The 26,550-nt window shown below is 46.2% G+C and overlaps 1 protein-coding gene across 1 annotated transcript; it reads right to left on the bottom strand.

Moving 5' to 3' along the window:
• Nucleotides 1-143: 143 nt before the first annotated feature.
• Nucleotides 144-25,990, bottom strand: LOC129815732 (leucine-rich repeat-containing protein 3-like). The gene is made up of 3 exons (XM_055869800.1): nucleotides 25,793-25,990; nucleotides 1,196-1,644; nucleotides 144-1,023 (listed from the first exon to the last, which is right to left on the bottom strand). The coding sequence occupies exons 1-3, from the start codon at nucleotides 25,799-25,801 to the stop codon at nucleotides 453-455; spliced, it is 1,029 nt and encodes a 342-aa protein (XP_055725775.1). The 5' UTR covers nucleotides 25,802-25,990; the 3' UTR covers nucleotides 144-452.
• Nucleotides 25,991-26,550: the final 560 nt, after the last annotated feature.

Below are 26,550 nucleotides of genomic sequence, written 5' to 3'. Positions count from 1 at the left end.
CTCTTAGGCCTTCTGTTGGGCCTTCTCTTAGGCAGTCTCTTAGGCCTTATCTAGGACCTTCTCTTGGGCCTTCTCTTAGGCCTTATGTCGGGACTTCTCTTGGGATTTCTCTTGGGACTTCTCTTAGGCCTTCTCTTAGGCAGTCTCTTAGGCCTTATGTCGGGACTTCTCTTGGGATTTCTCTTGGGACTTCTCTTAGGCCTTCTCTTAGGCAGTCTCTTAGGCCTTATCTTGGACCTTCTCTTGGGCCTTCTCTTAGGCCTTCTCTTGGGCCTCGTCTTAGGCCTTCTCTTGGGCCTCGTCTTAGGCCTTCTCTTGGGCCTTGTCTTAGGCCTTCTCTTGGGCCTCGTCTTAGGCCTTCTCTTGGGCCTTCTCTTGGTCGGGTTGTTTTTGTTAAAAATAATGTGTTCTCAATAACTTACCTTGTTAAATGAGGGCAATAAATAAATAGTTCAGAGACCAGTGCTTATCGTGTCTGTCTCCGTGAGTGTTTTCCTCGGACTGGGCAAACTCTTCAGATACTCCAGATGTCTTCTGGTCTCAGCCTGGTTCTGTCTCACGTAGTAGACCACATAAACAATGACCATGAAGAACCACACGAACATGGTCACCAGCATGGCTACATCCGTTGTCTTCCTCTGGAGACTACAGAAGTTCACCCCAGAGTTAAGCAGCTTAACCAGGGGTTGACCGGAGTGCTCCGCTGTCCCTCCTGGATCCTCCCAGCGACTCCCCTCCCCGGCGCTCCTCACAGAGCTCTCACACACGATCCCGTTGACCGTCTCCGGCTCTAGATTTAACGTCTCCATCAGCTCCTGCAGGGTACAGTCGCAGTGCCACGGGTTGTTGTAGAGGCGCGTCTTGGCCCGCGTGGAACCAAACTCGTCCCGGCTGGCCTGGCGTAACAGGTTGTGGGAGAGGTCCAGGAGACGGAGCTCTGAGCTCAGGTGTCGCAGGGCCCCGGAGGAGAGGGTGTCGATGTGGTTGTGGGAGAGATACAGCTCCCTCAGGTGGGTCAGCTCCCTGAAGGTATATAGTATGAGGAAGTGTCAGAAACATCATAATTACCCAGAACTAAAGACGAACTGGGAGCCAGATTTGAATTGTAATGAACGAATTAATGAATTAATAAAAGACAATAACGGAGCAGGGTGGATAAAAAATCCTATTAAAACACAACTGTTATCTTCCTTGCCTGAAAGCTCCCTCGGGGAGCGAGCGGATGTAGTTTCTCTCCAGGTGTAGTGTGACGGTGTCCGGAGGAAGGCCCTGGGGGAACTCACGGAGCCCAGCGTCCGTACATAGCACCATGCTGCTCTCCCACACACAGTGGCAGCTGTCAGGGCACTGGGGGAACACCGGGGGGAGGAGGAGAAGGAGCAGGAAAGGCAGGGTGAACAGCCAGCTTCCAAACTCTCTCTGCAGGCCTCGACCCAGGCTCGGTCCCAGCCTTTTCCCAAGGCTCGGCTCCAGCCCTCTCTCTTTCCACTCCCCTGTCCCCATCCATTTCCCCTGTGAACCCTCTCTCCTAGTAATCTCAATCCCTCTCCCCGGTGCACCACCATGACATCCAGTCCTTCCGCTGGGGCACCATAGCCTCAGACCCACCCCAGATGCAGAGGGAGACGACAGGGCCAGCTGAGCCTGATGGAACAGAACAGAAAACGGGATGAGAACAGACTATAGAATATATCCACGTGTGGAGAAGGGAAACAACACAGAACACAGCCACAGTGAGTGGAACACACAGAAAGAACCTCCACAGGAAAACGACTCACAGTACATGTACACCCACATCCACGGTTGGAGAAGGGAAATGACACTGAAAGACCATCCCTAGGAAAAAACAGGAGCTAGATATCAATGTCCTGTAACTGCTGTCCAGGGAAATAACAATTGGCTTTGTTATGGCAATGATTCAACCCTCAGGTTATTAAGACCTTAGGTGCATGAAGACCCAAGGGTCTAACATGCTATATGGTTATAACATATCGACCCTTAGGTCAATTAAGACCTTAGGACTTAGAACATAACAATTTAAAGCTGGATTCCAAAATGGTGAAACAGCCACATCTGAAATATTAGAAAAACAAAAGAAGTTACTGCAAACAATGAACACTGTTTTATAGAAGAGCACAATATGTACAGTATTTTTTTACCATGCTGCACGATGCTCCTCAGCTCGGCAACAAAAACAATAACAATGGAGGTGTGGCGTTCAATGGCACTGTTTCCCACTACTGCAGATTCCAGAACGAAAGAAAGAAAGAAAGAAAGAAGGAAAGAAAGGAAAGAAAGAAGGAAAAAGAAAGAAAGAGATAGAGAGCGAGAGAGAGGCGATTAAGGTTCAGGACAATAACGGGGAGGAATAAAAACGAAAAACGAAAAAACTGATTAAGCCCGTTCATCTGAAAAATCCTCCTTGTCACAAACAGTCACTACTAGCTACCAAAGGCACATAGAGAGGGTGTGATGAAGGACAGGACATTACTGGATGTGCCTCATTGTTATGAAGGAGATATTATTCAATAACTAGCCACCTATTATACACTAGCACAAATCATGCCTCCTTTTACCAAGTTCCACGTGCAAATCGTTCCTCCGCCGACTTCGCTTCCCTTCGTTGAATAGGGCTTCGTTGTTTCAACACCCACAAAGACCAGTAGACTGAAAACCCCTATACCACATATGTCAGAGTCAAGGCCCGCGGGCCACATCCGGCCCGCGAGAAGGTTTTTTACGGCCCCTGGGATGATCTTGATTTATTATTAGAACCGGCCCGCAGACCGCAGCAAGCCGGCAGCCCGCAGATCTTTTACACGCACCAATACTACATTTCCCACAATGCAACGGTGACGCACCGAGCAGTAGGCTGCTTCATTTCAATATTTATTGGCACAGCAGTCGTCAGCATCACAGTAAAATTAACTTTCAGATACCCATCAAAAATGGCAAAACGGAAGGTGGACACTGAGAACCGGGGGTTTCAAACAAGGTGGGAGTCGGAGTATATGTTCACGGAGGTAGCTGGAAAACCTGTGTGTCTTCTGTGTGGAGAAAGTGTGGCGGTACTGAAAGAGTATAATCTGAGACGACATTATGAAACGAAACACGCGGACAAAAACAAGAATATGGACATGGAACAAAGGCTACAAAAGGCAGAGGAATTAAAACGAGGCCTCAAATCTCGACAGGCTCTGTTCAAAAAAGCCAAATCACAAGGCCAGGCTGCTGTCAAGGCCAGTTTTATTTTGGCAGAAGAGATCGCTAAATCAGCCCGGCCATTTACGGAGGGGGATTTCATCAAAAACTGCATGATTAAAGTTTGTGACGAAGTTTGCCCAGAAAAAAGGCAACTCTTTTTAAATGTGAGTCTGAGCAGAAACACCATTGCCGAGAGAGTAGACCAGTTGTCCATCAATCTAAAAGAGCAGCTTGTGAAAAAGGGAAAAGATTTCATTGCATATTCCTTGGCTGTGGATGAGAGCACCGACATTTCTGACATTGCCCAGTTGTCAATTTTCATCCGCGGAGTGGACTCCAGCCTAAGCGTGACAGAGGAGTTTTTGGCTTTACGTCCTATGCATGGCACAACTACGGGGCATGATTTGTATGAAGAGGTGTCAAGATGTGTAAATGAGATGGAGCTGCCTTGGGAAAAACTTGTGGGTTTGACAACCGACGGAGCACCTGCGATGTGTGGACACAGGAGCGGACTGGTGGCGAAGATACGGGAAAAGATGCAAGAGGAAAACGCGACAGGTGAGCTGACAGCTTATCATTGTATCATACACCAGGAAGCGTTGTGCGGTAAAGCCTTGAAAATGGAGCATGTAATGAGCATCATCACGCGCACAGTTAACTTTATCAGAGCCAAAGGTTTGAATCACCGCCAGTTCAAGGCATTTCTGACGGAGTTAGAAACGGAGCATGGTGATTTGCTTTATCACACAGAGGTGCGATGGCTAAGCCAGGGAAAGGTGCTTCAAAGATGTTTCGAGCTTCGTGAGGAGATTTGTCTGTTCTTGGACAGCAAAGGGAAAGACACAACACAACTCCGAGACGAAATGTTTCTGTGTGAAATGTCTTTTCTGTGTGACATTACGAGTCATCTGAATGCAATGAACTTGCAGCTGCAGGGTCGGGATCATGTCATCTCTGATATGTACAGTACAGTGAAGGCATTTAAAACCAAACTGACTCTGTGGGAGACGCAGATGCGGAAAGAAAATTTGAGCCACTTTCCCAGCTGCCAGACCATGAAAGAGAAGCTCTCTACCAGTGCGTTCCCGAGCGCACAGTTGGCTGATAAAATAGGTATGCTTGCCGCTGACTTTCGACGCCGATTTGCTGACTTTGAAGCACAAAAAAGCAGGTTGGAACTGCTCGGTAACCCATTTGCTGTTGACGTGGAAAGCTCACCACCAAACCTCCAAATGGAGTTGATTGACCTCCAATGCAATGATGCACTGAGGGCAAAATATGCGGCAGTGGGTGCTGCGGAGTTCGCCCGTTTCCTCCCCGACACAATGCCCCAGCTGTGCATCCAGGCTGCTCAAACGTTGTCTATGTTTGGCAGCACATACCTGTGTGAACAACTGTTTTCTTTGATGAACCTGAACAAAACATCACACAGAAGTCGACTTACTGCTGAACACCTCCACTCAATTCTGAGGATTTCCTCAGCTCAGAGCCTTACCCCGAACATTGATGAACTTGTGGAAAAGATGGGACACCACCAAGTATCACCCTCAACCTCAAACAAGTGAACATTACTGTGCAATCACATATTTAGAGTTTTTACTCAGTTCAAGTTTAAAAGTTAAAGTTTAATATTTGTTTTCACTGCATGTTACTTCTCCTTAAACAAAGTGTTGTTTTTGATTAATAGATTTTTGCACTTTATTTTATTGTATTTCAATCCAATTATATTTTAAAAATATTTCAGTTGAGTGGATGATAGAAAATTGCTAGTATTGTTTTTTTCTTTGAAGTAAATTTAGCCCACTTTTGCTAAAATAGAAAATGTAGGCTACTGATGGTGCCTTGAATACCGGTTTCTTTCATTTAATGTTCATGTTATGGGGATTTTTATATAAAGGAAATTTGTCTTTTGTGTCTGTTGAAAATTAAAGATTACTGACAGAGCCATAAGAAAATATTGCTTTATTTATCTGATCATATTGGAATATATTTGTTAGGTTTTCAGTAGGTTCAATTAGGTTCACTAGACTATATGCGTCATTTAAAAAATTTTCAATGAACATTCGAACAGTCCGGCCCTCGGCTTGTAGCTAAATTTTTTATTTGGCCCTCCGTCCATTTGACTTTGACACCCCTGCCCTATACGGATTGACCATGCCTCCACAGCCATGCCCTGCCAAAGGACCCTAGTATGCGGAATAGGTGGTTGGAGTTCGTCGGTCCCCAAGTGTGCACCAGTAACGCTACCTTGGAATATAATAACCTGTGGTAAAAGTTAGGAAGCTATCTTTTCATAAAGCGAGGCAGAATAGCTAAAGTTAGATAGCCAGGCAGGCTGGCTAATGTTTTAGCTAACGTTAGCAAAGCTAACGTTGTAGCTCATACAACTTTATTGTGTATTGACTACATACTGCTGGTTATGTAACATTATCATTTCAAAATGCTAGAGAGCCAGGCTTGCTAGCTACAGAACAGCTAATAATGAAGTTGATGAATGAAGCTAATAATGAAGCCTATAAGTTAGATTTGCAAGTTAGTTTGTAGCTCATATAACGTTATTCTGTATTGTCTACTCTAGGGCAAAACTAAACAATGGATGCAGCTATAGCTAACTCATGTCTGAGTCTGACTAATAAAATGAACTAATCCAATCTGTCTATATTGTAAAAATGCATGCATTTTTGTTGTTCACTTTTTGGTCTTAATTTAAGGTTAGGGTTAGGCAGTGTGGTTAAAGTTAGGGTTAGGTTTAAAATCACTTTTTAAGAAGAGAAATTGTAGAAAGATGGAGTGTATGACTTTGAGGCTGTGGTAACTAGTGGCAACCTAAAATTAGCTTGACCCGAGTTGCTGTCCTGATAACACAGACGGCTTCATCAACAACAGTAATGTGTGTTATGTGAAAAGTTGTATAAAAAATACCCAATTTGATAAACTATTAGGTTAATTACCCAGCCAAGCAGATACAAGTAGAAGAGTTATTATCAAAAATCTTTGTCACTTTCTTTATAAAAAAAAAATGTATTTAACACTTGCCTGCCTATTGTATCACACTGTCACAGGGCCTCCCAGTTAACACCACCTCATAAGATGAGGAAGTACACTACATGGCCAAAAGTATGTGGATTTGGCTATTTCAACCACACCCGTGTTTAGTTAACCTTTAATTAACTAGGCAAGTCAGTTAAGAACAAATTCTTATTTACAATGACAGCCTAGAAACAGTGGGTTAACTGCTTTGTTTAGGGGGAGAACAACATATTTATTTAACCTTGTTAGGTCTGGGATTTGATCTAGCAACTTTTCAGTTACTGGACCAATGCTCTAACCACTAGGCTACCTGCTGAGAGGTGTAGTATAAAATTGAGCACACAGCCATGTAATCTCCAAAAACAAACATTGGCAGTAGGATGGCCCATACTGAAATGATCAGTGACTTTAAGCATTGCACCGTCATGAGATGCCACCTTTCCAACAAGTCAGTTCATCAAATGTATGCCCTGCTAGAGCTGCCCTGGTCAACTGTAAGTGCTGTTTTGAAGTGGAAAACGTCTAGGAGCAACAATGGCTCATCCGTGAAGTGGTAGGCCACACAAGCTCACAGAAAAGGACCGCCGAGTGCTGAAGCTCGTAGAGCTTGGTTGCAACACTCACTACCAAGTTCCAAACTGCCTCTGTAAGCAACGTCAGCACAAGAACAGTTTGTAGGGAGCTTCATGAAATGGTTTTCCATTGCCAAACATCCAAGCCTAAGATCACGCTTCACCATCTGGCAGTCGGACAGACGAATCTGAGTTTGGCGGATGCCAGGAGAACGCTACCTGTCCCAATGCATAGTGCCAACTGTAAAGTTTGGTGGAGGAGGAATAATGGTCTGGGGCTGATTTTCATGGTTCGGGCTAGACCCCTTAGTTCCAGTGAAGGGAAATCTTAACGCTACAGCATACAATGGCATTCTGGACGATTCTGTGCTTCCAACTTTGTAGCAACAGTTTTGGGAAGGCCCTTTCTTGTTTCAGCATGACAATGCCAGGAGCTGATCTACGCTGCTATGCCCATCAATGAGACGTTGGCAAAGACCTTACCTCCAGCCTCACCTCTTGCCTGCTCACCAACAGTTGTCGATGGGGAGACCAGAATTAGGTAGGTTTAGTTTGACCTGTTCAAACTTCAACATAGTATATGTTTGTTTGTCAGATATCACCTATCCTAACTGCCATTGGTCTTAGAACAGTGACTGTGTGTAACATGTATGGAGCCAGAACATGGAAACTTGCAAGATGATGGGATGAAGTCCAGACTGACAGACAGGCTTGATACTGATGTCTCTGAATGAAGAGTGACCTGTCACTCTGATAGACAGGTCTGATACTGATGTCTCTGAATGGAGAGAGACCTGGCACTCTGACAGACAGGCCAGATACTGATGTCTCTGAATGGAGAGAGACCTGGCACTCTGACAGACTGGCTTGATACTGATGTCTCTGAATGGAGAGAGACCTGGCACTCTGCATTAAAATGTTACTCAACACAACGTTTACTTGTATTGTCTTTTTGGGGGGGAGGGAGAAACCCTGTGTATTCTGCACCAGGATCAGGGAACTCCTGTTGTATACGGGACACCACACAGGAAGTTATGACCACTCTGACATGTTTGATAAGGTAGCCCCATTACCAGCAGACAGGAAGTTATGACCACTCTGACATGTTTGATAAGGTAGCCCCATTACCACCACACAGGAAGTTATGACCACTCTGACATGTTTGATAAGGTACCCCCATTACCACCACACAGGAAGTTATGACCACTCTGATATGTTACCATGGTAGCCCATCATTACCAGCAGACAGGAAGTTATGACCACTCTGACATGTTACCATGGTAGCCCCATTACCACCACACAGGAAGTTATGACCACTCTGATATGTTACCATGGTAGCCCCATTACCACCAGACAGGAAGTTATGACCACTCTGACATGTTTGATAAGGTAGCCCCATTACCACCACACAGGAAGTTATGACCACTCTGATATGTTACCATGGTAGCCCCATTACCAGCAGACAGGAAGTTATGACCACTCTGACATGTTACCATGGTAGCCCCATTACCAGCAGACAGGAAGTTATGACCACTCTGACATGTTACCAAGGTAGCCCCATTACCACCAGACAGGAAGTTATGACCACTCTGACATGTTACCATGGTAGCCCCATTACCACCAGACAGGAAGTTATGACCACTCTGACATGTTACCATGGTAGCCCCATTACCACCAGACAGGAAGTTATGACCACTCTGACATGTTTGATAAGGTAGCCCCATTACCAGCAGACAGGAAGTTATGACCACTCTGACATGTTACCATGGTAGCCCCATTACCACCAGACAGGAAGTTATGACCACTCTGACATGTTACCAAGGTAGCCCCATTACCACCAGACAGGAAGTTATGACCACTCTGACATGTTTGATAAGGTAGCCCCATTACCACCAGACAGGAAGTTATGACCACTCTGACATGTTTGATAAGGTAGCCCCATTACCACCACACAGGAAGTTATGACCACACTGACATGTTTGATAAGGTAGCCCCATTACCACCAGACAGGAAGTTATGACCACTCTGACATGTTTGATAAGGTAGCCCCATTACCACCACACAGGAAGTTATGACCACTCTGACATGTTTGATAAGGTAGCCCCATTACCACCACACAGGAAGTTATGACCACACTGACATGTTTGATAAGGTAGCCCCATTACCACCAGACAGGAAGTTATGACCACTCTGACATGTTTGATAAGGTAGCCCCATTACCACCACACAGGAAGTTATGACCACTCTGACATGTTACCAAGGTAGCCCCATTACCACCAGACAGGAAGTTATGACCACTCTGACATGTTACCAAGGTAGCCCCATTACCACCAGACAGGAAGTTATGACAACTCTGACATGTTACCAAGGTAGCCCCATTACCACCAGACAGGAAGTTATGACCACTCTGACATGTTTGATAAGGTAGCCCCATTACCACCACACAGGAAGTTATGACCACTCTGACATGTTTGATAAGGTAGCCCCATTACCACCACACAGGAAGTTATGACCACTCTGACATGTTTGATAAGGTAGCCCCATTACCACCACACAGGAAGTTATGACCACACTGACATGTTTGATAAGGTAGCCCCATTACCACCACACAGGAAGTTATGACCACTCTGACATGTTTGATAAGGTAGCCCCATTACCACCACACAGGAAGTTATGACCACTCTGACATGTTTGATAAGGTAGCCCCATTACCACCAGACAGGAAGTTATGACCACTCTGACATGTTACCAAGGTAGCCCCATTACCACCAGACAGGAAGTTATGACCACTCTGACATGTTACCAAGGTAGCCCCATTACGACCACACAGGAAGTTATGACCACTCTGACATGTTACCAAGGTAGCCCCATTACCACCAGACAGGAAGTTATGACCACTTGTCACGTTCCTGACCTATTTATGTTAGTTGTTATGTGTGTTAGTTGGTCAGGACGTGAGGTTGGGTGGGCATTCTATGTTTTCTGTTTCTGTGTTGGTTTTGGGTTACCTGGTATGGCTCTTAATTAGAGGCAGGTGTTTGGCGTTCCTCTAATTAAGAGTCATATTTAGGTAGGCGTTGTCACAGTGTTCGTTGTGGGTGATTGTCTTCCGTGTTTGTGTTATGTCTGCACCATACGGAGCTGTATACGGTTTGTTCGGTTTATGTAGTCTGTTTCCTATTCGTGCGTTCTTCGTGTTTATGTAAGTTCTCATGTTTAGGTCAGTCTACGTCGTTTTCTTATTTTGTAAGTTTGAAAGTGTTTTGTTTCGTTTCGTGTTGCCATCGTATTTATAATAAAGATGGCTTATTTCCCAAATGCTGCGTTTTGGTCTGAAGATCCTTCTCTCCTCACCTCATCCGAGGTTGAGGAGAGCACCAGCCGTTACAGAATCACCCACCACGCTAAGACCAAGCGGCAAGGGAAAAATAAACGGAGTAAGGGACAGGAGAAAAACAAGGATTTCTGGACATGGGAGCAGATAATGAATGGAGAAGGTCCCTGGGCTAAGGCAGGAGAAAATCGCCGTTCTCAGGAAGAGAGGGAGGCAGCTAAAGCCCAGGAGCGGTGGTTTAAGGAGGCAGCAAGGAGACGTGGCTGGAAGCCCGAAAAGCCATGGGAGCAGCTGGAGGCACTGGGGAGTGCAGAGGCTACCGGAGAGAGGAACCGGAGCTATGAGGGAACGCGTCTGGCACGGAAGCCCGAAAAGCCCGTAAGTAATTCCCAAAAATTTCTTGGGGGGGGGCTAGGAGGTAGTGGGCCAAGGGCAGGTAGGAGACCTGCGCCCACTTCCCAGGCTTACCGTGGAGAGCGGGAGTACGGGCAGGCGCCGTGTTACGCAGTAGAGCGCACGGTGTCTCCTGTACGAGTGCATAGCCCAGTGCGGGTTATTCCACCTCCCCGCACTGGGAGGGCTAGATTGGGTATTGAGCCAGGTGTCATGAGGCCGGCTCAACGCGTCTGGTCTCCAGTGCGTCTCCTCGGGCCGGCATACATGGCACCTGCCTTACGCATGGTTTCTCCGGTTCGCCTACATAGCCCGGTGCGGGTTATTCCACCTCCCCGCACTGGTCGGGCAACCGGGAGTATTCAACCAGGTAAGGTTGGGCAGGCTCAATGCTCAAGAGTGCCAGTACGCCTCCACGGTCCGGTATTTCCGGCACCACCTCCCCGCCCCAGCCTAGTACCTACAGTGTCTACACTACGCACTAGGCTACCAGTGCGTATCCTGAGCCCTGTTCCTCCTCCACGCACTCTCCCTGTAGTGCGTGTATCTAGCCCGGTGCCTCCAGTTCCGGCACCACGCACTAAGCTACCAGTGCGTCTCCAGAGCCCTGTACAAACTGTATCTTCTCCCCCTACTAATCCTGATGTGCTTGTCCTCAGCCCGGCGTCACCAGTGCCGGTACCACGCATCAGTTATAGAGTGGGCTTTGAGAATACAGTGTGCCCTGTCCCTGCTCCCCGCACTAGTAGGAAGGTGCTTATCATTAGCACGGTGCCTCCAGTTCCGGCACCACGCACCAGGTCTACAGTGCACCGTATCCGGCCAGAGCCATCCGTCTCCCCAGCGCCATCTGAGCCATCCGTCTCCCCAGCGCCATCTGAGCCATCCGTCTCCCCAGCGCCATCTGAGCCATCCGTCTCCCCAGCGCCGTCTGAGCCATCCGTCTGCCAGGAGCCTGCAAAGCCGCCCGTCTGCCATGAGCCTGCAAAGCCGCCCGTCTGCCATGAGCCTACAGAGCCATCCGCCAGACAGGAGCCGCTAGAGCCGTCAGCCAGACAGGAGCCGCTAGAGCCGTCAGCCAGACAGGATCTGCCAGAGCCGCCAACCAGACAGGATCTGCCAGAGCCGCCAACCAGACAGGATCTGCCAGAGCCGCCAACCAGACAGGATCTGCCAGAGCCGCCAACCAGACAGGATCTGCCAGAGCCGCCAGCGAGCCATGAGCAGCCAGAGCCGCCAGCGAGCCATGAGCAGCCAGAGCCGCCAGCGAGCCATGAGCAGCCAGAGCCGTCAGAGAGCCATGAGCAGCCAGAGCCGTCAGAGAGCCATGAGCAGCCAGAGCCGTCAGAGAGCCATGAGCGTCGAGAGCCGTCAGAGAGCCATGAGCGTCGAGAGCCGTCAGCCTGCCATGAGCGTCGAGAGCCGTCAGCCTGCCATGAGCGTCGAGAGCCGTCAGCCTGCCATGAGCGTCGAGAGCCGTCAGCCTGCCATGAGCGTCGAGAGCCGTCAGCCTGCCATGAGCGTCGAGAGCCGTCAGTCAGCCATGAGCTGCCCTTCAGCCTGAAAAGGCTAGATACCCAGAACTGCCCATCAGTCCAGAGCTGTCTCTCTGTCCGGAGCTGCCTTTCAGTCCGGAGTTGCCCCTCTATCCTGATCTCCCTCTCTATCTTGATCTACCTCTATATTCTTATCTATCCCTCTGTCTTGATTTATCTCTCTGTCCCGGTGTTGTCCTTATTAGGTATGTTATTAAGAGGATTTTGTGGGGGAAAAAAGAGGGTGGACATTCTTGGAGGGAGGAAGCTAGGATGGATTATGGTGGGGTGGGAAACGCGCCCGGAGCCTGAGCCACCACCGTGGTTAGATGCCCACCCAGACCCTCCCCTAGACTTTGTGCTGGTGCGTCCGGAGTTCGCACCTTGTGGGGGGGGTAATGTCACGTTCCTGACCTATTTATGTTAGTTGTTATGTGTGTTAGTTGGTCAGGACGTGAGGTTGGGTGGGCATTCTATGTTTTCTGTTTCTGTGTTGGTTTTGGGTTACCTGGTATGGCTCTTAATTAGAGGCAGGTGTTTGGCGTTCCTCTAATTAAGAGTCATATTTAGGTAGGCGTTGTCACAGTGTTCGTTGTGGGTGATTGTCTTCCGTGTTTGTGTTATGTCTGCACCATACGGAGCTGTATACGGTTTGTTCGGTTTATGTAGTCTGTTTCCTATTCGTGCGTTCTTCGTGTTTATGTAAGTTCTCATGTTTAGGTCAGTCTACGTCGTTTTCTTATTTTGTAAGTTTGAAAGTGTTTTGTTTCGTTTCGTGTTGCCATCGTATTTATAATAAAGATGGCTTATTTCCCAAATGCTGCGTTTTGGTCTGAAGATCCTTCTCTCCTCACCTCATCCGAGGATGAGGAGAGCGACAGCCGTAACACCACTCTGACATGTTTGATAAGGTAGCCCCATTACCACCACACAGGAAGTTATGACCACTCTGACATGTTTGATAAGGTAGCCCCATTACCACCACACAGGAAGTTATGACCACTCTGACATGTTTGATAAGGTACCCCCATTACCAGCAGACAAAATGCTGACAGGCTCAGTCTCTGTATCGTCTGGGAACGACAATGAAAAGTTGAACATTGTTATATTAGCAGAACACTTCTTCTATGGTATTATGTAAAGGGTTGTTTATTCTACATGGATCTGTTAATACATTTGAAAGTGATCAAAACACTTAGTTTAGAACATCTACATAAATTCATCAATTACATTCTTTTCATATTGCTCTGTAGGCTACTGACCTATTCAAGGCTTTCTCCAGCATCTCACCATACATCAAATTAAATCACATTTTATTAGTCACATGCGCCGAATACAACAGGTGTCGACCTTACAGTGAAATGCTTACTTTACGAGCCCCTAACCAACAATGCAGTTTCTAAAAATACAGACACGAATAAGAGATAAAAGTAACAAGTAATTAAATAGCAGCAGTAAAAATTACAATATACAGTTGAAGTCAGAAGTTTTCATACACCTTAGCCAAATACATTTAAACTCAGTTTGACAGTTCCTGACATTTAATCCTAGTAAAAAATGTAGGTCAGTTAGGATCACCACTTTATTTTAAGAATGTGAGATGTCAGAATAATAGTAGAGAGAATGATTTATTTCAGCTTTTATTTCTTTCATCACATTCCTAGTGGGTCAAAAGTTTACATACACTCAATTAGTATTTGGTAGCATTGCCTTTAAATTGTTTAACTTGGGTCAAATGTTTCGGGTAGCCTTCCACAAGCTTCCCATAATAAGTTGGGTGAATTTTGTCCCATTCCTCCTGGCAGAGCTGGTGTAACTGAGTCAGGTTTGTAGGCCTTCTTGCTCGTACACGCTTTTTCAGTTCTGCCCACAAATTTTCTATAGGATTGTGGTCAGCGCTTTGTGATGGCCACTCCAATACCTTAACTTTGTTGTCTTTGCGCTATTTTGCCACAACTTTGGAAGTATGCTTGGGGTCATTGTCCATTTGGAAGACCCATTTGCGACCAAGCTTTAACTTCCTGACTGATGTCTTGAGATGTTGCTTCAATATATCCACATAATTTTCCTGCCTCATGATGCCATCTATTTTGTGAAGTGCACCAGTCCCTCTTGCAGCAAAGCACCCCCACAACATGATGCTGCCACCCCCCTGCTTCACGGTTGGGATGGTGTTCTACGGCTTGCAAGCCTCCCCCTTTTTCCTCCAAACATAACGATGGTCATTTTGGCCAAACAGTTCTATTTTTGTTTCATCAGACCAGAGGATATTTCTCCAAAAAGTACGATCTTTGTCCCCATGTGCAGTTGCAAACCGTAGTCTGGCTTTTTTATGGTGGTTTTGGAGCAGTGGCTTTTTGCTTGCTAAGCGGCATTTCAGGTTATGTCGATATAGGACTCGTTTTACTGTGGTTATAGATACTTTTGTACCTGTTTCCTTCAGCATCTTCACAAGGTTCTTTGCTGTTGTTCTGGGATTGATTTGCACTTTTCGCCACAAAGTACGTTTATCTCTAGGAGACAGAACGCGTCTACTTCCTGAGCGGTATGACGGCTGCGTGGTCCCATGGTGTTTAGACTTGCGTACTATTGTTTGTACAGATGAACGTGGTTCCTTCAGGCGTTTGGAAATTGCTCCCAAGGATGAACCAGACTTGTGGAGGTCTACAATTTTTTTTCAGAGGTCTTGGCTGATTTCTTTTGATTTTCCCATGATGTTAAGCAAAGAGGCACTGGGTTTGAAGGTAGGCCTTGAAATACATCCACAGGTACACCTCGAATTGACTAAAATTATGTCAATTAGCCTATCAGAAGCTTCTAAAGCCATGACATCATTTTCTGGAATTTTCCAAGCTGTTTAAAGGCACAGTCAACCTAGTGTATGTAAACTTCTGACCCTCTGGAATTGTGATACAGTGAATTAGAATTAAAATAATCTGTCTATAAACAATTGTTGGAAAAATTACTTATACTGTCATGCACAAAGTATATGTCTGTAACGTTATTTGTCTGAAGATGAGGAATCATCGGACCAAAGCGCAGCGTGGTAAGTGTTCATGTTAATTTATTAAAAACAGAACACTAAACAAAATAACAAAGATAATGAAACGAAACAGTCCTGTCTGGTACAGACACAAAGACAGAAAACAACTACCCACAAAACACAGGTGGGAAAAGGCTACCTAAGTATGGTTCTCAGAGACAACGATAGACAGCTGCCTCTGATTGAGAACCACACCCGGCCAAACACACAGAAATAGAAAACATAGAACACAAAACATTGAATGCCCACCCCAACTCACGCCCTGACCAAACCAAAATAGAGACATAAAAAAGGAACTAAGGTCAGGGCGTGACAATGTCCTACCTGACTTGCAAAAACTATAGTTTGTTAACAAGAAATTTGTGGAGTGGTTGAAAAACGAGTTTTAATGATTCCAACCTAAGTGTATGTAAACTTCCGACTTCAACTGTATACAGGGGGGTGCTGGTACAGAGTCAATGTGCGGGGGCACCGGTTAGTTGAGGTAGTATGTACATGTAGGTAGAGTTAATTAAAGTGACTATGCATAGATAACAACAGACAGTGGTAGTGGTGTGGGGGGGGGGGGCGGGGGGGGCAGTGCAAATAGTCTGGGTAGCCATTTGACTAGTTATTGAACTCAACCTGCAGGAGGATTGTTTGTTGTGATTGAGTACGGGGAAACAGCTGCGGGCAAGGTTCTGACAGATGGGTGTGTCTTGGTGGTGGCAGGGACACACCCACATAAAACCACACCCTCAAGCCAACTCAAGTTTGGCTTCTGTTATGGCCGCCAGCATTTCTTGAGGATCCAGAATCCAACAGACGTGAATCTCAAATATTTATTATTAACTTGTAGATTCCATTTGAAATCAACCAAACCCTAGGTGTATTCTAACTTCTGTTTGTAGTTGAATCCTGGGCTGAATTTAAACAATAGCTGTCGATGATTTCCAAAATGCTATGTAGGCCTAAATAAATAAAGTATGGTTACTTTTAATTTGATCTGTTGAACCTACCCTTTGGAATGACTTATTTAGCAACAATGAATCTATTAAGTGGAGATTTCTCAACAATCATTCTCACACTAGCTCATAAGTTGTAGTCAGGGACAAATAGCTAGGCTGGGCTTGGTTAAAACCCAGGATGGGAGACCGAAGAGATACCTGTAGATAGAACAACTATCCAGTAGGAGGTTGCTGCCCAGCCTATAGTTTTTTTCTTATCGTGGATATTACATTGATGATCTGACGTTGTTTCAAAAGGTACAAATTCAACATATTTTATATAAGATTTTTATACAAGATGATGAAAATGGGTTACTATGATGACGTAATCCTGTGAATGAAATGTTACCGTCAAAACGGTACAAATGTATGACTTTTATTTTCCAAATAGATTCCATGTTGCAATACGTTGACATATTACATTGAAACAACATTGATTTAACCAGTTTGTGCCCAGTCAACCTCCCTCCCTCCCACACACATCTGACAAGAATGACATTTCAGTAATTTACTCTCATTTATCTATTATTCTATCAATCTCCCCACAGATCATCCTTAATCATGTTAGTGAGGATACATCTCAGTATTTATAGTAGCCAGAGACATTAAGGTCTGCATCCCAAATGGCCCCATATTCCCTATGTAGTGTACTACTGTTGACTAGGGCCCTGGTTAGTACACTATACAGGAAATAGGGGGCCATTTGAGACTCAATGGGATGGATGTCTGAGTAACACCGCTGATTCACCTTACCAGACCAACACATCAATCCTCCCTCATCGTGTCAATAAGAACACAGCTGGAAGAGACACAGAGCATGGGTTGTGTCGCCCTATGGGACTCCCAATTACAGCCGGTGTCACGATCGTGTGGAGGATTGACGGACCAAAACGCAGCTTTAGGAAAATAAGCCATCTCCTTTTTATTTAACGAAGAAGGCAAACGAAACAAAAACACTTAAACACTAAACAAAACAAGAAAACGATCGTGAAGCTAAAAAACGATGTGCACACACTGGCTACAAACGTATCACATAGACAACTACTCACAACAAATGAAAGCCTATGGCTACCCTAAATAAGGCTCCCAATCAGAGACAACCGAAATCAGCTGTCTCTAATTGGGAACTCATTCAGGTAACCATAGACTCTCCTAGACAACTAAACATACATAGACAACGCTAGACACATGTACTCAACACAAACCCATATACTACACCCAACAACCCCTTTACCATAGAAACACCCAAAACCAACAAAACACAAAACATTCCCCATGTCACACCCTGACCTAACTAAAATAATAAAGAAAACAAAGAATACAAAGGCCAGGGCGTGACATAACCCCCCCTTAAGGTGCGAACTCCGGGCGCACCATTACACAGTCTAGGGGAGGGTCTGGGTGGGCTTCCATCCATGGTGGCGGCTCCGGCTCTGGTCGTGGTCCCCACGTCACCACAGTCCCTAACCGCCTCCTTAGCTTCCTCCAAATGACCCCCCTCCACATTAACCCCACTGCATTAAGGGCCAGTTCCGGACTAAGGGGCAGCTCCGGACTAAGGGGCAGTACCAGGGTAAGGGGCAGTACCAGGGTAAGGGGCAGTACCAGGGTAAGGGGCAGTACCAGGGTAAGGGGCAGCACCAGGATAAGGGGCAGCACCAGGCTGAGGGACTGCAGCTCCGGACTGAGGGACGGCCCATGGCTGGCTGACGGATCTGGCTGCTCATGGCTGGCTGACGGATCTGGCTGCTCATGGCTAGCTGACGGATCTGGCTGCTCATGGCTGGCTGACAGATCTGGCTGCTCATGGCTGGCTGACGGATCTGGCTGCTCATGGCTGGCTGACGGATCTGGCTGCTCATGGCTGGCTGACGGATCTGGCTGCTCATGGCTAGCTGACGGATCTGGCTGCTCATGGCTAGCTGACGGATCTGGCTGCTCATGGCTAGCTGACGGATCTGGCTGCTCATGGCTGGCTGACGGATCTGGCTGCTCATGGCTGGCTGACGGATCTGGCTGCTCATGGCTGGCTGACGGATCTGGCTGCTCATGGCTAGCTGACGGATCTGGCTGCTCATGGCTAGCTGACGGATCTGGCTGCTCATGGCTGGCTGACGGATCTGGCTGCTCATGGCTGGCTGACGGATCTGGCTGCTCATGGCTGGCTGACGGATCTGGCTGCTCATGGCTGGCTGACGGATCTGGCTGCTCATGGCTGGCTGACGGATCTGGCTGCTCATGGCTGGCTGACGGATCTGGCTGCTCATGGCTGGCTGACGGATCTGGCTGCTCATGGCTGGCTGACGGATCTGGCTGCTCATGGCTGGCTGACGGATCTGGCTGCTCATGGCTGGCTGACGGATCTGGCTGCTCATGGCTAGCTGACGGATCTGGCTGCTCATGGCTAGCTGACGGATCTGGCTGCTCATGGCTAGCTGACGGATCTGGCTGCTCATGGCTAGCTGACGGATCTGGCTGCTCATGGCTGGCTGACGGATCTGGCTGCTCATGGCTGGCTGACTGATCTGGCTGCTCATGGCTGGCTGGCGGCTCTGGCAGATCCTGTCTGGTTGGCGGCTCTGGCAGATCCTGTCTGGCTGGCGGCTCTGGCAGATCCTGTCTGGCGGGCGGCTCTGGCAGATCCTGTCTGGCGGGCGGCTCTGGCAGATCCTGTCTGGCGGGCGGCTCTGGCAGATCCTGTCTGGCGGGCGGCTCTGGCAGATCCTGTCTGGCGGGCGGCTCTGGCAGATCCTGTCTGGCGGGCGGCTCTAGCGGCTCCTGTCTGGCGGACGGCTCTAGCGGCTCCTGTCTGGCGGACGGCTCTGTAGGCTCATGGCAGACGGGCGGCTTTGCAGGCTCATGGCAGACGGGCGGCTTTGCAGGCTCATGGCAGACGGATGGCTCAGACGGCGCTGGGGAGACGGATGGCTCAGATGGCGCTGGGGAGACGGATGGCTCAGATGGCGCTGGGGAGACGGATGGCTCAGATGGCGCTTGGCAGACGGGCAGTTCAGGCATCGCTGTGCAGACGGCAGACTCCTGCCGGCTGAGGCGCACTGTAGGCCTGGTGCGTGGTGCCGGGACTGGTGGCACCGGGCTGGGGACACGCATCTCAGGGCTAGTGCGGGGAGCAGCAACAGGACGCACAGGACTCTGGGGACACACAGGAGGCTTGGTGCGTGGTTTAGGCACTGGTGGTAAAGGGCTGGAGACACGCACCATATAGCTAGTGCGTGGAGGAGGCACTGGTGGTACTGGGTTGGGGCGGGGAGGTGGCGCCGGAAATACCGGACCGTGCAGGCGTACTGGCTCCCTTGAGCGCCGAGCCTGCCCAACCTTACCTGGTTGTATGCTCCCCGTCGCCTGACCAGTGCGGGGAGGTGGAATAACCCGCACCGGCCTATGTAGGCGAACCGGGGACACCATGCGTAAGGCTGGTGCCATGTACGCCGGCCCGAGGAGACGCACTGGTGACCAGATGCGTTGGGCCGGCTTCATGACATACGGCTCAACGCTCAGTCTAGCCCGGCCGATACGTGGAGCTGAAATGTACCGAACCGGGCTATGCACGTGTACAGGAGACACCGTGCGCTCTACTGCGTAACACGGTGTCTGCCCGTACTCTCGCTCTCCACGGTAAGTACAGGGAGTAGGCGCAGGTTTCCTACCTGACTTCGCCACACTCCCTTTAAGGCCCCCCCCAAGAAATTTTTGGGTTGTACTCACGGGCTTCCAGCCTTGTCTCCGTGCTGCCTCCTCATATCGCCTCCTCTCGGCTTTAGCTGCCTCCAGCTCTTCACGAGGAAGGCGATATTCTCCAGGTTGTGCCCACGGCCCCTTACCATCCAGTATCTCCTCCCATGTCCACGAATCCTGTGTAGGTAGGTCCTGTTGCCGCTTTCCATGCCGCTTGGTCCTGTAATGGTGAGTAGTTCTGTCACGATCGTGTGGAGGATTGACGGACCAAAACGCAGCTTTAGGAAAATAAGCCATCTCCTTTTTATTTAACGAAGAAGGCAAACGAAACAAAAACACTTAAACACTAAACAAAACAAGAAAACGATCGTGAAGCTAAACAACGATGTGCACACACTGGCTACAAACGTATCACATAGACAACTACTCACAACAAATGAAAGCCTATGGCTACCCTAAATAAGGCTCCCAATCAGAGACAACCGAAATCAGCTGTCTCTAATTGGGAACTCATTCAGGTAACCATAGACTCTCCTAGACAACTAAACATACATAGACAACGCTAGACACATGTACTCAACACAAACCCATATACTACACCCAACAACCCCTTTACCATAGAAACACCCAAAACCAACAAAACACAAAACATTCCCCATGTCACACCCTGACCTAACTAAAATAATAAAGAAAACAAAGAATACAAAGGCCAGGGCGTGACAGCCGGTTGTGATACAGCCTGAAATCAAACCAGGGTCTGTAGTAATGCCTATAGCACTGAGATGCAGTGCCTTAGACCACTGCGCCACTCGGAAGCCCCATGACATGTGTTAGGTCGGGTTGGAGCTATCTATTGTCACAGCTGGAAGGGACAGAGACAGGCACGGCCTGGGCTGGGGACTGAGCTGGGGACTGAGCTGGGGACTGAGCTGGGGACTGAGCTGGGGACTGAGCTGGGGACTGAGCTGGGGACTAAGCTGGATTGGAGATAGCCTATCACTATGTTTCAAACCAACCACTGATGTGCATGGCCAAAGAGCTATTTTCATGTGTGTGGTTGAAGCATATACCAGAAAAGTACCTCATACCTATGGTAAAATATGGTGGTGATTTTATGGGGCTACTCTGCTTCCACTCGTCCTGGGGCTCTTGTTAAGGTCAAAGGCATCATAATAAACTTCACGAAGTACCAGGACATTTGATCCAAAAACCTGGTTGCCTCTGCCAGGAGGCTGACACCTGGCCACAAGTGGATCTTCTAGCAAGACAATAACGGCAAGCACAAATCAAAATCCACAACAACAACAACAAAAATTATTGACCACAAAATCAACATTTTAAATTGGTTTAAATTGAAAAGGGCAGTGCATACGTGCAGACAAAGGATATTAAGGATCTGGAAAGATCCCTCCCAATGTGTTCTCCAATCTCAAAAATCATTGTTGAAAAAGGCTCAGAATCATTATCCTCACAAGGGAACAAGGGGAGGGTGTTAGGGGCAGCAGGTAGCCTGGCGGGTAGGAATGTTGGGCCAGTAACCGAAAGGTTGCTGCGTTTAATCCCCGTGCTGACAAGGTAAATATGTTGTTCTTCCACTGAGCAAGGGGTGCCGGGTGCCGGTGACGTCAATTAAGGCAGCCGCCTGCACCTCAATGATTCAGAGGGGTTGTGTTAAAAGCGGACCTGACAAGGTATCCCTCTTCTCCTGAATTATTGAAAACAGGGGTGCCAATAAGTTTCACCCTTATTGTATTATTGTTTCACCCTTATGTATTAGTATAAAAGAATTTTTAAAAGAATTGTTGCATACAATATATCTCAGGATTTTTATTATTTATTTTATACAGTCTTTTTTTTGCTTATCTTTATCAATAATGATGGACCTGACTGTATAATGTGGTTATCCCATTATCAGGCCTAGCCTGGTCTGGGCTGTACATGTATTGTCTTGCCCAGCCAAGGAAAGCAATCTATACTGTAGCTAGACTCCTCTGAAACGTGGGTGATTGTCTAGAAGTATACATTAATCGTGTCCGAGTCCTGGTTAAAATCTGGGTAAAGTATCTACTGGCCCAGCAAGGAAACGTCTGATTCATAACTGCAGAAGAATATTCCTCGTTTGTTTATCCCATGGTTGAGACGTGGCCTCAGTTGGTTCTGGCCCAGCAAGGAAAATGAAACTTCAGTAAGAATGTGATGGGTTAAAGTATAAGATAATGTATTAAACCCATGAGTCCTGGTGAGAATCTGCTGGTCCAGCAAGGAGACAAACTATCTGTAAAACACCAACACTATCTTAGACTCCTCAGTCAGAATGTGATGGATGACTGCAGGAGAAATATATATGTGTGTTAAGCTCATGATTGAAAACAGCTTGGGTTGTATATCTGCTAGCTCAGGCATTAACTATGATAGCAAGACTCCTCAGTCAGAATCACATGAGCGACTGCAGGGGAATATTTTCCATGATGAGGGGCGGCAGGTAGCCTAGTGGTTAGAGCATTGGGCCAGTAACTGGAAGGTTGGTGGATTGAATCACCGAGCTGACATGGTAAACATCTGTTGTTCTGCCCCTGAACCAGGCAGTTAATCCACTAGGCTGTCATTGTAAATAAGAACTTGTACTTAACTGACTTTTATAGTTAAATTTTAAAAATCATATCTGCGATGTTTACAAGCTGGGTTGGGGCTATCTGCTGGCTCAACAAGGAAAATCGAACTTCTGACAGGAGGAGAAAATACAGCATCTGTTTATCGAAGAAAGAACCAACATACTGTATGTGCCTTAGCCAGGAAAAGTATAAAGCCCTACTTACCAAATGGTGACAGTTCTCGTCATCTGGTTAAGGTAAGAATCAATGCTGAAATTTCAGTTGAGTATGTGTTTAAAATGTGCTGTATTGCATTTCTTAGTAAATATTTGAGATATTAGAGTATACACTTTATAAAATTATTTATAGAATCAAAATCATACTAATCATGAAAAATTATCTATTTTCCCCCATTTCAGGCCACCAGAAAATATGGGAAAGTTTTCAATTTTACAGTCCACACTGACCCACATTCTGGTTCCATAGGTGACTGACAATACTACTCTCCTGCGGTTCTGGTTGTTGTCAATCTGAGCGGTGGCTAGACACACACACACACACACACACACACACACACACACACACACACACACACACACACACACACACACACACACACACACACACACACACACTAGAATGTCCACAGAGCGAGTCTCCTGTGCTGCCTGTCTGTCTATCTGCCTGACAGACAGAGAGACGAGCTTCAGTACATTATTACCATATAAACCCATTATAACAGTTAGAAGACAGAGCAGCAATCCAGAGGAAACTACCACACCAATAAACACACTTGAAAACAATCAACTGTTGTATTTTGGGGACTCCACAGGAATAACATTTAGAGAGAGTGAGTGTGAAAGACAGAGAGAGAGAGAGATGACAGGCCAGCCAGTGCTTTTATCACATATATTTCCCCAGGGCAGTTTAGAGAGATAGAGAGATAGAGAGAAAGAAAGGTAAATGGAGAAAAACGAGAGACTGACACAAATCACAGTTCTGCTGTGTAACAAACAGCCATTAATGATATTTTCCTGCTGTGTAACAAACAGCCATTAATGATACGTTCCTGCTGTGTAACAAACAGCCATTAATGATACGTTCCTGCTGTGTAACAAACAGCTATTAATGATACCTTCCTGCTGTGTAACAAACAGCCATTAATGATACCTTCCTGCTGGGCAACAAACAGCCATTAATGATATCTTCCTGCTGTGGAACAAACAGCTATTAATGATACCTTCCCGCTGTGGAACAAACAGCCATTAATGATACCTTCCCGCTGTCTAACAAACAGCCATTAATGATACCTTCCCGCTGTCTAACAAACAGCCATTAATGATACCTTCCTGCTGTGGAACAAACAGCCATTAATGATACCTTCCTGCTGTGGAACAAACAGCCATTAATGATACCTTCCTGCTGTGGAACAAACAGCCATTAATGATACCTTCCTGCTGTGGAACAAACAGCCATTAATGATACTTTCCTGCTGTCTAACAAACAGCCATTAATGATACCTTCCTGCTGTGGAACAAACAGCCATTAATGATACCTTCCTGCTGTGGAACAAACATCCATTAATGATACCTTCCTGCTGTGGAACAAACATCCATTAATGATATCTTCCTGCTGTGGAACAAACAGCCATTAATGATATCTTCCTGCTGTGGAACAAACAGCCATTAATGATACCTTCCTGCTGTGGAACAAACAGCCATTAATGATATCTTCCTGCTGTGGAACAAACAGCCATTAATGATACCTTCCTGCTGTGGAACAAACATCCATTAATGATACCTTCCTGCTGTGGAACAAACATCCATTAATGATATCTTCCTGCTGTGGAACAAACAGCCATTAATGATATCTTCCTGCTGTGGAACAAACAGCCATTAATGATACCTTCCTGCTGTGGAACAAACAGCCATTAATGATATCTTCCTGCTGTGGAACAAACAGCCATTAATGATACCTTCCTGCTGTGGAACAAACATCCATTAATGATACCTTCCTGCTGGGCAACAAACAGCCATTAATGATACCTTCCTGCTGTGGAACAAACATCCATTAATGATACCTTCCTGCTGTGGAACAAACATCCATTAATGATACCTTCCTGCTGTGGAACAAACAGCCATTAATGATACCTTCCTGCTGTGGAACAAACAGCCATTAATGATACCTTCCTGCTGTGGAACAAACAGCCATTAATGATACCTTCCTGCTGTGGAACAAACATCCATTAATGATACCTTCCTGCTGTGGAACAAACAGCCATTAATGATACCTTCCTGCTGTGGAACAAACAGCCATTAATGATACCTTCCTGCTGTGTAACAAACAGCCATTAATGATACCTTCCTGCTGTGTAACAAACAGCCATTAATGATACCTTCCTGCTGTGGAACAAACAGCCATTAATGATACCTTCCTGCTGTGGAACAAACAGCCATTAATGGTACCTTCCTGCTGTGTAACAAACAGTCATTAATGATACCTTCCTGCTGTGGAACAAACAGCCATTAATGATACCTTCCTGCTGTGGAACAAACAGCCATTAATGGTACCTTCCTGCTGTCTAACAAACAGCCATTAATGATACCTTCCTGCTGTGGAACAAACAGCCATTAATGATACCTTCCTGCTGTGTAACAAACAGTCATTAATGATACCTTCCTGCTGTGGAACAAACAGCCATTAATGATACCTTCCTGCTGTGGAACAAACAGCCATTAATGGTACCTTCCTGCTGTCTAACAAACAGCCATTAATGATACCTTCCTGCTGTGGAACAAACAGCCATTAATGATACCTTCCTGCTGTGTAACAAACAGTCATTAATGATATCTTCCTGTTGTCTAACAAACAGCCATTAATGATACCTTCCTGCTGTGGAACAAACAGCCATTAATGATACCTTCCTGCTGGGCAACATTCAATTTACCATTTAATCTTACCTACACATGCTATATGAATCAATACATGTTCTGTTAGAAAAAGTAATTGGCTCAATTTACACTACATGTTCTTCTTGATTTCATTCAACAATTGAATTTTCATCTTATAACCTGTTTGGAGCTACTGGGGAATACAAACACATTTAGTAGAAAACTAAATCATTCAATGTTTTGAGTTGCTCAATCTCTAAATGAATTGGCATAGGCTAATTGAGTAATAATTGAAAAAAATCTCAGAAGTACTTATTTAAAAAGCGACAACATTTGTTATTGTACAATCACATCAGTCTATAAGTAAGAACTTGAGCCCAGTTTGATCAGAGGCTATGAATTGAACTGAGAGACAATTAGCCTATGAAATGTTTTATAATGAGCATGTTGTATCTAATTTGTAAAAAAATATATATATATATATTATGAAAACAGAAAATATAATTTAAGTGTCTACCTGTAACATGTAACCGCAAAAAATATGATTCAAGTTGGAATTCACACGAGACGATGTTGACTCTTCTTTGGGTTCGGTCCGACTCCGATGTGCTCGTTTTAGTTAATCTCATGACAGCGCGTCATATGTTAAACCGGCTGTCATCATAACCGGTATTCAGAAGTATGAGACAGTAAAATCACAACCACTCCTCTGAGTTTAAAGACCGTTATCAAACTGACTCGCACTTACCAATAAAATGAAAACCAAACTCTCTCTTCTCTCTCTCTCTTCTCTTTCTCACTCTGCCCTCTCTCTATTTTGCTCTCTCTTCTCTCTCTCTCTCTCTCTCTCTCTTAAAGGAGCCGTTGTGTGATGTGTTGTCCCTCTCTTGACGAAAAGGTGGGAGACCTTCCCTGCAGTCTGGGTATCAAGTGTTAATCACCTCCCCCGATTGTTTTTATCATAATGTATTACAATTATAATAATTATGACCATAAAGGCAAATTATTAAACAATTCAGTTGTTTTTTCACATTTGTGTTCTAGCCCGTCAATTATTACAGTAAATATGGAAAGTATAATATGACATAGGCTTAATCAAGAGTATTGATTAGGCTATTTATTTATGATTGCAACACCCATCTATCTATCTTGTTAGTCCAATCATGACTTGACCTGAGATAAATGTACCTGTAGCTGTGCAGTTGTCAATAAAAGACAGAGGCTGAGTGGCTAAAGACAGATCGATGGATGGGCAGACTCACAGGCAGACAGGAG

Source organism: Salvelinus fontinalis, chromosome 18 (assembly GCF_029448725.1).
Source record: "Salvelinus fontinalis isolate EN_2023a chromosome 18, ASM2944872v1, whole genome shotgun sequence".
Classification (NCBI taxonomy): domain Eukaryota; kingdom Metazoa; phylum Chordata; class Actinopteri; order Salmoniformes; family Salmonidae; genus Salvelinus; species Salvelinus fontinalis.
Note: the sequence above shows the minus strand (reverse complement) of the source record. Positions and strands in the feature narration are given on the sequence as shown.

Bases quoted from the DNA above. Each gene is read 5' to 3' on its own strand.
- LOC129815732 (XM_055869800.1), bottom strand. The intron at 1,024-1,195 runs GCAAGGAAGATA...ATATACCTTCAG, and splicing joins CTCCCCGAGGGAGCTTTCAG to GGAGCTGACCCACCTGAGGG.